The sequence below is a fragment of the Pinus tabuliformis genome, chromosome 9 (assembly GCF_031772625.1).
Source record: "Pinus tabuliformis cultivar Carrire ecotype Pingquan chromosome 9, CPIR1, whole genome shotgun sequence".
Lineage (NCBI taxonomy): Eukaryota > Viridiplantae > Streptophyta > Pinopsida > Pinales > Pinaceae > Pinus > Pinus tabuliformis.
The window spans coordinates 1,336,906,591-1,336,918,263 of NC_142307.1; the positions used below are offsets into that span (position 1 = coordinate 1,336,906,591).

Consider the following 11,673-nt stretch of genomic DNA (forward strand, 5'->3'; position numbering starts at 1 on the left):
ACATTTAATCCTCGTGCAAAAATAGCACAGAATTATAATATAATAGAGGACCTGGCCCAATCGTCGTCCGCTATGTCGACACTTGAGGTACCGCAAAATTGCCCCTCCCAAGAGCAAGCTTTACTATCAGCGATAAGTGGGATTGGCCTAATGGATTCCAATCTTGTGGCCTTTGATCATAAAGGATATGACCCTCAGTTACCAGCTCAACTAGCTTTCCTTATTCAAGTGAAAGCCCTCAACAAAACTGTTCATCGAACAATTATTGATGAGGGGGCATCTACATGTCTTATGTCGATGAGTTGCTGGAAAAATTTAGGCTCACCACCCTTGTCAAAATCGTCAACGACATTAAAAGCATTTGATGGACGATCATACACTCCATACGGGATTTTAAGTAACTTGCAAGTTGAACTAGGGGGCAAAACAGTAGAAGTTGATGTTGAAGTAATCGATGGAAACCTTGATTACAACATCCTACTGGGAAGGCCTTGGATATATGCCATGGCTGCAGTTGTGTCGACCTACTTCAGGAGGATTGTATTTCCTTTTCAAGGAAAAATCACAATCGTCGACCAACAAACATTTCTCCCCAACAGTTCTCAAGTTACGGGAAGCAGCACAATGATCCATGAAAGTAATCAATCGCTCCAAAATATTGGAATAGGTCTCCTAAAAGACCCTGCCTTAATGGGTACTTTTGCCCTACCGCCGGCAGGTAATCTGGCGGAAGTAGCCACAGTGGAAACCTACAATATGGAATCTTCTATATCCAACGGATTCGGAAGATTCCTAAATATTTTGTCAGCATGGATCATCGCCCTAATGGAAATATTGTAAATACAGTGGGCCCCGAGGACGGTTCTTATCTCGTGTCAACCTCGTTAAAAAATGAAACAAGGAGTCATGAGGATAGTTCTTTTACTATGTCAACCTCATTAAAAAATGAAACAAATCCCCTTTTCAAAATTCAAAGGTAAACCTTCATTCCAACCACCAAGTTGAATGCAATGAAGCTTGGGGGGCACCCTCCTTTGACATGCGTTATTATGATGCTGGGGGCATGCAAAAGAACGAGCAGTTTTGGCAAAGTTCATGCTCGTTAAAAAATAAACGCAAGATCCGAGCAGTTTTAATGCGGAAATTCATGCTCGTTAAAAAATAAACATAAGCTTGTGAGCAGGCTTTCCCCAGAGTTCAAGCTCATTCAAAAAAATGAACCGGTAAATAACCATTTGAGACCGTAAATTCATCAGCCATAAAAGCCTTGGTCGTGTTTGTGTACCGTCACCTCCACTTTTCATTTGGCCGATCATTCACATCCACTTGATTGTTTACCTATTTTGAGGAATAGCTGCGAAGAGTGATCCCACCTAGCCATCCTTGTAATACTGCCGTGATTGGAAAATTCCAACCTGTACCTGGAATCTGTTGCTATCCCTGTTTATCACTCGTTCCTCAAAAGACGAGTCTTCTTTGAGCTCTTTTCACTGACTCGTAAAATATGAAAAGTTTGCCGAGTTTTGGCCTTCCAGCTCGTTAAAAGGACCGGAAGAGCTATCCCTCCTCTAGATTTTAATCTTTTTGGACCTGAGGGATTATTGCACAAAAAGATCGAGCGCTTGTCTAGTTCGGCTCGATAAAGATATCGAACATTCATCCCTTCTGTATTGTTTTATACTTTTTCGGACTTAAGGGATTAGATGACGAAAAAGGACCCCTGGAGTCCACTTTATGTACCCTTTTCAGACTCTCTAAAGATGAAAAGGACCGAGTTGCCTTTGTCGCTGGGCTCGTTAAAAATATTAGATAACGACAAACTTGTCTTCAGACGAGAACGAGTTTCCCTATCGTTAAGCTCGTTAAAACATAGCGATGGGCTTGCCCGAAGGGCAGGTTATAGAACAAGCATATGTTATCCTCCTCAAGCTTGACAAAAATAAAGAGGTACTGGTCAGAAATGACTGGGGAAAAATTGGGAAGAACCTCAAAGCTTAATGGTAGCAAGTCGCTCTTGAACATGACACTTTTGCCTCCGTAAATATCGGGTTGGGTTATTATCATTCACCGGTCCCTTCACCATGGTCTCGCCATACCATCCATACATGGGGTAATGCTACCGATCCATCACATCAGTGTCGTTATATGTTCAAGAGATGTCATTCAGAAAGTGTCAACCGGGTCCCATCCACTACCGTACATCATCTTTCATCCTTCCATGACCGCCACCCTGAATCATATTTCACAGATCGTTTTCACCATCATCACTAGCTCCGTTCCGTGTCACTGATGTGGGATTCATTAAGGCCCTCCTTTGACGGATCACTTCTTGTCGACATCAGCTCATTATCCAAGAAGTTGATCTAGGAACACCCCCTCAGTACTTTGAAGCTTGCATGCCTCAATGGCAAGTTTCTCACTCCCGGCGATAGGTATACATTAATGACCTTCGACCAGGAGACTTTGCGTGGTGTTCGACGTCAGATCCTATATTCACACCACGTGAATTGTGCTGTAGTACCTTGAGGGTCATCATCATTATCGGTGATTCCTCTCGCGCTTGTTAACAGTTTACATTATTGACTGGTAATCAAGCGACGTCTTTCCGTGTTCGACTTCAAGAAATTCTCACATGGATTGACTTGTACTAGAGTGAAGATTGGACAAGTTTGAAGACCCCGGATCTAGTTTCATCCATCCGGGCTGCGATATATATTCAGGAGATAAAAACATAGACATGTGCAGCAGATGATCATCCTACTGAAAGGATGATAATTGAAAGCAGAGAATTATCAGTCTATTATCAGACGATCGTCTGTTTATGTACAACAAATGTATTTATAAAGCTGAGCATGGGAAATGCCCGCATCAGCTAGATCATGAAAAGAAAGTATGAAAAGATAATGTATTGTATTGTATTTTGTTACAGGTCACCTCCCGACGATTGAATGAACTTCGGATCCTCCTAATAAAGCATTTCACCCGATAAACGACCTCATACTTTAGGGGGCAACTGTTATAGACATTTTTGTGCCTTACAGCATAGAGCATGAAATGTCAATAATCTAAGGGATCCAAAGTCCCTAAACATGTTGTTATTACCCTTAGAGGAACAAGGTCAGCAAACCACAGCACTGCAAATCAGTTCTCCACTGAAAAACACTCAAAAACAAGTCAGTTTTGGATCAAAGCAGCTGCTCCACTAAGCATCTGCGCTGAATGTCAAAAGCTCTATGGTGTACCTGCGCTGCATAGCAAGTGCAACAAAGGCTACCTGCGCTGGGCGTACTTTGACATGTGGAGGAATCTTTTTCTCAATGTGCCAGTGCCCAGGAAGCTTCCAAAAAGACACTTGATCATAAGATTCGCCTAATGATGAGTTAAGAGCTTCTAAAACTCCTAATGGAAGGTAGAAACTCCGAGTGAAGAACTGAAGAACAACTGGAGTTGAAGAGGACAACAAGTCACACATCAAGCTGACTTATCTTCACTCCAAAACTCTATATAAGGATCTCATCCCATGGGATCAGGAGGCCGGAATTTGGTGCAAAGAATTGCTGTTGGTTTACAGTTGTGAGTATTGGGTGATTGCTTGAGGGAGGTGAAGAAGAGATCTCTCTCCGTCGGGAAGGTGATGCTGGATTGGACCTCTCATGGTTGTATCACCGCCTGAACCTTACTTCCATATATTAATAAAGCATTTGAGGTTCTTCTATTCGCATGTGTTTCAATGGTGTATTGTCTTACTTGCGTCTTTGATTTATGCTAATCCTTGAATCGATTATGAATGCATGCCTCTTGTAGTTTCCTTTTCTTGTCTTATTTGCAGGATCTCGTGTAGCTGGGCCCGTGAAAAGACTTGGATCTGGAAGCAAGCGGCAAACAAAGGAGATTGGATCGACCATTTGCGCAAGACATCGGTAAGTGGATCTCTTCCTTCTACCTCTTGCATGTCATAAAGAAGAAACTTTAGATAGCTCTGCTTTCAGTTGTTGCTAAGGAACTATCACCCTTAGAGTGGGTTAGGGTCATTCCGAGTTGGATACTTTCCCCCACAACAGATAGTACACTTTCCTTGACTTTAATCTCAACTGGGCCTTTCTCAGAATAGACATGCATGAGTTTCTGATGAGGAAATCTTCAGCTAACTGGAGTAGCACTAGTTGAGTGCATGCATGCATCAAATGACTGTTAACTCTCTATTAGTTCCTCAAACAGTTTGGAACTGATTTAACTGGACATAACTCAGTAAACTGAGTTAACTAATTAAAACTCAAATATAACTCAATCTTATCTCCTTAATTTAAGGGATAACTATTGCATGACTTCAGAAAGAATTTTAACTTGAATTTCTCCAACTAATTAATTCATAATAAATTAATTAATTATTTCCAAGTAGCTGTTAAGACTAAATTCGATTTTAATTCACAATTTAATTCAAAGACAAATTAAATTGGAATATTCTTGTTGCCATATTTCAACACTCTCTTCCTTCTTGTTGTCCTCTCTCTCTGTATTCCTTATCACTCCCTCTCTCTCTCCACCTTTCTCTCTCTATTTCTTTCTTCTTGCCTTCGTCTATTTCCCTCCCTCTCTACACTCTCTCACATCCTCTCTCTCTCCCCCCTCTCTCTCCCACCTTTCTCTCTCTCTCTGTCTCTGTCTCTCTTCACCCTCCATCTCTATTATTATATCCCTCTCTCGCTCCTCTCTCCTTCTCTCCCCCATTCTCTCCATCTCTCCTTCTGTTTCTCTTTACCTCACCCCCAACGATACACACTCTCTCTCCATATCTCCTTCTTTTTCTCTTTATCTCACCCCCAAAGATACACACTCTCTCTCCATCTCTCCCTTGTCACTCCCTTTCTCTCCACTTCTCATTCTCTATGTATTTCTTCTTCTCTACCTCTCTCCCCCTCCAACTCCATCCCCCTATCCCTCCCTCTCTCCTCCTCTCTCTCCAGTCCGCTCTCTCGTACTTCCTCTCTCTACCTTTCTCTCCTACCTACCTCTCTCTCTCTCTCTCTCTCTTCTTTCCCTCCAATCCTTTCTCTTCCCCCATCACTCTCATCTCTCTCTCTCTCTCTCTCTCTCTCTCTCTCTCTCTCTCTCTATATATATATATATAACTATGTTACTATATCCCTCCCTCTCTCCACTCTCCTTCTCTCCCCTTTCTCTCTATCTCTCGTTTTTCTCTTTATCTCACCCCTAAATATACACACACTCTCTTTATCTCTCCCTTGTCACTCCCTCTCTCTCACCAGTTCTCACTCTCTTTGTCTTTCTTCTTCCTTCCCTCTCTTCCCCTCCATCTCCATCTCTCTATCCATCCCTCTCTCCTCATCTCTCTCATCCTTCCTCTCTCTCCCTTTCTCTCCTACCTTCCTCTCTCTTCCCCATCTCTCTCTCTCTCTTCCCTTTGATCCTCTCACTATCTCCCTCTCCCTCTCCTTCTCTCTCTGCCCTCCATCTCCGTGTCTTCCTCTCCCTCTCTTACCCTTCTCTACCTCCGTCACTCCTCTCCCTCTCCCTCTCTTCATTCCTCCTCTCCCCTCTCCTCTCCCTCTCCCTCTCTTCATTCCTCCTCTCCCCTCTCCTTCAGTTTATCACTCACCCTATCTCTCCACCTCTATCATTTTATGTCTTTGTTTTTTCCACCCATATATATCTAGAGTTAATATATATCATGATATATTAATATATATTATAATATAAAAATTATAATATTGTATTAATCCAAATTTAATTTAATTTATATTATAATATATTAATATGAATATTAGATTTAATAATAATAATAATATTAATTTTTTAATATCTTTTTTTTTAGGTTAAGCACCCATGGGGGATTTGAACCACTGACCTATTGCAAGGAGTGCCTTAACAGTGCACCTAATCACCGTCAATCCAAAGCCCCGTGGGCTCATATTAATCTTTTAATATCAATATTATGGTTAATGTTTTTTTTGCATTTCTAATCCTATTTGATATATTTTATTTATTTACCATACCTCTTTTATAAATATGATATTTGACCCATAGTATTTGACTCATGGTATTAATAATTATTTGTCCCATAAATGTTAAATGTTAAACATTACATTTACGTTTACGTGTTTGCATGTTTATGTTTTTATGTGAGATCTACCCTATAATAGACCCCTCTCAACAATTAACATTAAAATGCTTCACAAATTATTTTTTATATATTAAGATTACATAAATTTAAGTTAAATTAATGTTACATTTAAATAAAATATATATTAATCTTAATGTTTTATATTAAAATTACATAAATTTGAATTAAATTAATATTATGTTAAATAATCATGATGAATATTACATTTAAAAATTAAAGTCAGATTTTAAAATAATTAGTTTTAACATGTCCAGCATGAATTTGCAAATAATAATAGATTATTATATATTTGCCTTAATACATATTTATTATATATATGTCTTAATCTGTGGATTGCGGTGAGATTCGCAACGGAATTTCGGTTTCTCACGGAATTGAAGTACGATATTTAAAACAACGCCCAACGCCCACTCAACTGTCCATGGAAAGATAAATAAACACGTTGATTAATTACAATGCAGTACAATGGAAGCCTGGGGAATTTACAGTCCAGCCTTCAAGATCGACTATTTACTCTTATCATCCCCAAATTTTACCTTCCAAATTATTATTATATATTGAGCATCCATTCATTAGATCGGACATATTTCCTTAAACGTCTGAGAAGAACAGCCATGGCGACTGCACTCTCCTCCCATCTTTTAATCTGCCATTCTTCTTCTGCTGGGTCATCCCAGGCAGCAGCTACTGCCAGCCTTAGCTATATCGCATCCCCATTATCATCTTCATTTATATCTTCTGCAAACATTTGGCCACAGAAAAAGAATGTATTGGGTATGAAGAGGCCATTTTGTCCAAGGGCCACAGTGGTTTTGGACAAATCTACCAAAACACAGAAAGAGAGGCAGCAAATGCCAAAGAAGAAGGGGATTTATGATATAGCGACTTTCACTGGTTGGTTACTGAAACAAGAGCAAAGTGGTGTTATAGATGGTGAACTTACTGTTGTCTTATCAAGTATTGCATTGGCCTGCAAGCAGATTGCTTCACTGGTGCAGAGAGCTGGAATATCCAATCTCACAGGTCTCCACGGTGGAGTCAATGTGCAGGGGGAGGATCAGAAGAAGCTGGATGTTGTCTCAAATGAGGTTACACTGCGTCCTCATTTTGCAATCTTAGTTCACTTATTTGACATAATTGTTTTTGTTTTATATGTTTTTTTTTGGAAGTTCCTTAATGGTGAGGTTATGATGGTGAGGCTATATCATGATAGTTCAAGAATAACATTTGAATAAGGTGAGGATGGTGGCTTAACATCTAGGAGTGTTTTAACATCTAAGAGTGTTTTAACAACATAGCTGATCACCTCTATCCAAAAACCCATAAATTATTTGATATAATTGTTACAAGAATCCGTAGTCACCTTACAGGGATAACCCAGTAACTGTGAATTACAATTTACAGGTTTGAGATTTGTCCCAGCTCATACTGATTCCAACTAAAGTTGCACTCTGGCAAACATCTATAAACATGGATGTACCACATAAAAATTCTCTGTTCATCAATGACAATCCAATTTAACATAAGCTATAATGGGTTTACATTTTCCCTCTTAAGGGTTCCTTGGCTCTGCATGCCATGAAGGGAGGTAAGGCCTCAAATTACTGAGTAGACTATTGTAGAGAAAAAAAAATTCACCCAATAAATAACCCTTTGCCAATAACCATGACAATCTGGAAGGCGAATTATTTATCTGGAAAGGAAGAAATATTTAAATCAATGTTTCCTATACATGATGCTCCAGCCATTATTAGTACTCTATGAAAATATGTATTGAGGAGAATAATTTTGCTATGCAGGTATTTTGCGGTTGCTTGAGGTCAAGTGGCAGAACAGGAATTATTGCTTCGGAAGAAGAGGATGTTCCTGTGGCTGTAGAGGAGAGCTACTCTGGCAACTACGTTGTTGTCTTTGATCCACTGGATGGATCCTCAAACCTTGATGCAGCTGTCTCCACAGGGTCTATTTTTGGAATTTACAATCCTAATGACGAGTGGATTTTCGACAGTGACGACGATAATGAGGTAAATGGTTCTTAAATCTTCCACATAGGAAGGAAGGAAGCCCCCTCTGAATATTATTTGTATTCACCAAGGTCTCAAATGGAATGGAATTGAAGAAAAATATGTTATGGATCGAGTTCTGAATTAAATCAAATTCAGACCTTGTTCTTCTGATTTAATTTTGTTAGCAGCTACATGATGATTTGTTCTTCTGAGTTAATTTTGTTAGCAGCTACATAATGATTTGTTCTTCTGATTTAATTTTATTAGCAGCTACATAATGATTTGTTCTTCTGATTTAATTTTGTGCTAGTTGTTGAATTGGGATTAACTGAAATGGGCAGCTTGGTCAGGTGAAGCAAAGATGCATTGTGAATGTGTGCCAACCAGGAAGCAATCTGTTGGCTGCAGGGTACTGCATGTATTCCAGCTCTGTGATTTTAGTTTTATCAGTGGGAAAGGGGGTTTATGGCTTTACTTTGGATCCCATGTATGGTGAATTTGTCTTGACCCATGTAGACATAAAGATTCCCAAGAAAGGAAGCATTTATTCCTTCAATGAAGGCAACTACCAACTGTGGGATGACAAGCTGAAAAGGTACATGGACGATCTCAAGAATCCTTCTCTTCAGCCTTCTGGGAAGCCTTACTCTGGTCGTTACATTGGCAGCCTGGTGGGAGATTTCCACAGGACTCTGTTGTATGGTGGGATCTATGGATATCCTTCTCACAAGGAAAGTGCCAATGGGAAGCTCAGACTCTTGTATGAATGTGCTCCAATGAGCTATCTAGCAGAGCAAGCAGGTGGTAAAGGATCCGATGGCCATGAAAGGGTTCTCGACATACACCCACAAGAGGTCAGTTGAAGTTCCATTTAAATATTAAAATAGCTTATTGACTTTTTGACTTTTTGACAATCAATCAAGATTCTTTATTTGTTTAAATATTAAAATAGCTTATTGACTTTTTGACAATCAATCAAGATTCTGTATTTGTTTACTTACTAAGCTCTGACTATCCATTTATTCCTGGAGCAGGTTCATCAGAGAATACCTTTGTACATTGGAAGCGTTGAAGAAGTTGAGAAGCTGGAAAATTATTTAAGTTGATTTTCTACATAAGTAGCAACTAAACTTTCTTTCAAATGTTTGTGTTTTACTCTCAATGACATCTACTCCATGGAATATATATGCAGGGCTTTATAAGTAATAGCCATGTATGGTTGGAGTGGAGTATTAAAAAAGTGTGAAATTTTCCATGGCATAGCATAATGGTAAAGTGATAAAGTTAAGTCCAGATGTGGAACCTAATAAAGACACCTTTTTCCACCCTTTTTTTTATTTTGTTTATTTTTATAAAAGTGTATTTGTAATTGTTTTTATTCTCCCCGTGATTCTTGTTCTTAATCTTTTTCCACGAGATTTGAATCAAATATGGAATACTCACTTAATACATCATAGATTTTATAATATTAAACAATTATAAGATACTCAGTTATTAAAAATAAACCGAAACCTAATTTATTTATATGAAAATATAATATACCTTTGTCAACAATAAACATAAGTGAAAGATAAAAAATAAAATTTATTAACTAAATAACAACAATTAAAGGGTTTGATTATATATCTTAAATACTAAGAAAAAAATTAAGTAATTTTATTATAATAATAAAATTATAATCTTAAATGATGTAAAATATTTTAGGTTTTTTTAATAAATTTTTTCTAACAATTTTTTATTTAAACACAAATCAATTAACTATTTTGGTAACATAATTTTATTTTTCTTATATTTGTTTTTTTCAAAGAAATTCCTACTTCTATAAATTATTTATGTGTATTTCTTTCTAAAATAGTTAATAGAAGTTTTATGATATTGAATTATTACCTACACATAGTATTCCTTCCCTATCATTTTTGTATTGACATCTTATTTGAATTTCTCTAAACTCACATTAGTTGAGAATCTCGTTTTAAGGCATTGCTACATTTTCCTTCTTCCACAAATTACGTGTGTTCTTTGTCTTTTAGAAATTTATACACTAAATTCCTTCTTACCATTATATTTATCTTATCTTAATGTTCTAGTTGAATCTGGTCTACCAACTTGAGACCGATTTATCACTTATCTATTATACCTTTTGATAATATATTGTATTTATACATGTTTGAGTGTATTAAACAAAGATATGTTTTCTTTATTCACCAACATACTTGAGTTATATACAATACTCTTTTGCTTTTACCCTAATTATAATAATATAATGATTGCCATCGTTTGAAATTGGGTATAAATTGCACTTCTATTTTTTATATGATGCGCGAATACATATAACTGTATTGATTAAGTGAATACAAGATAGAATATCTATTTACGCGAAGTTGACTAACATCTGTAAGAAGATAAGTAAGATTTGTGATGTAGTTAGGGGAAATAGTGCAGTTCGGTGCCATAGCAGCGCAAAAGCATCTCAGCCCCTGGCTAGCGCTGCACGAAAGGTGATTATAACAGAGCGTAAGGGTAGTGAAGGTTAGAACAGTGCGTGAAGTAACCCGCGCGAAGATAAGCCCAGTTAGACTAAATCGACACCACAAACATCTCAAGGGTGTGGAAACTTGGTTCCAAAATCCCCCCATACTGTTTTGAGTGAGACTTCAGTCCGCGCTCCGCGGGCTGATGCCGAAAGGGCCAGTAGTGTAGGGATTTGTCTGGCTAAATAACTCTGAACCTGGGTTAGGCCCCCTCAAGCCAACAAATGGTTTCGTTGTCGGGATAAACCAGAGCCAGAGATGGACCCATCTATGCTCACAACGTTCTTAGAAATATGTATGAAGCTACTGCGCAACAGTAAGGCAGTGAAAGGGTTACAAGAACTCATTAACAGATGCGCTGGGACCACGCCAGGAGAACCACGTGTAGTCAGGAAGATCGGAAAACATAAGACAAGAATGAGAAGAGAGATGAGACTAACCGTGCAGATCGAAGAATATGAGATGGATAAAGTCATCCTGGATTTAGGATCGGATGCGAATGTTCTGCCGAAACAGACATGGGAGCGAATAGGAAAACCTGCACTGTATTGGTCTCCAATTCAACTAAGAATGGCGAACCAACAGAAAATAATACCCATGGGGCGATTGCAGGGAATAATTGTGGATATTGAGGGAGTGAGCACGTTGGTAGACTTTGAAGTGATAGAGATTGTTGATGACAACAATCCCTACCCCACGCTCTTAGGAATTGATTGGGCCACTGACATGAACGGGGTGATTAATTTGAAGAAGCGCAAAATGATTTTTGAGAAGAAGTCACTACACGTAATTATACCCCTGGACCCTGCTGAAGGATCGTGCTATACAGAGCCGGTGCACAACTATGAAAGTGATGATGATTTGGACTGCATTTATAAGGTAATAGCATGAAACCAGGACTGGGTGAATCCCACTGTGGATGGGCGAATTGCATGGGAGCACGAAATCTCCTGTACGTTGGATTCAGATGAGGAGACAGAGCGATGGCAGAATC

At 38.5% G+C, this 11,673-nt stretch overlaps 1 protein-coding gene across 1 annotated transcript; it reads left to right on the forward strand.

The window, feature by feature from the left end:
* The first annotated feature begins 6,754 nt into the window (after window positions 1-6,754).
* Window positions 6,755-9,336, forward strand: LOC149153461 (fructose-1,6-bisphosphatase, chloroplastic-like). Its single transcript, XM_089439443.1, has 4 exons — window positions 6,755-7,230; window positions 7,942-8,166; window positions 8,490-9,002; window positions 9,183-9,336. Exons 1-4 carry the CDS (start codon window positions 6,757-6,759, stop codon window positions 9,252-9,254), a joined length of 1,284 nt encoding a protein of 427 aa, XP_089295569.1. The 5' UTR covers window positions 6,755-6,756; the 3' UTR covers window positions 9,255-9,336.
* The last annotated feature ends 2,337 nt before the right edge of the window (window positions 9,337-11,673 follow it).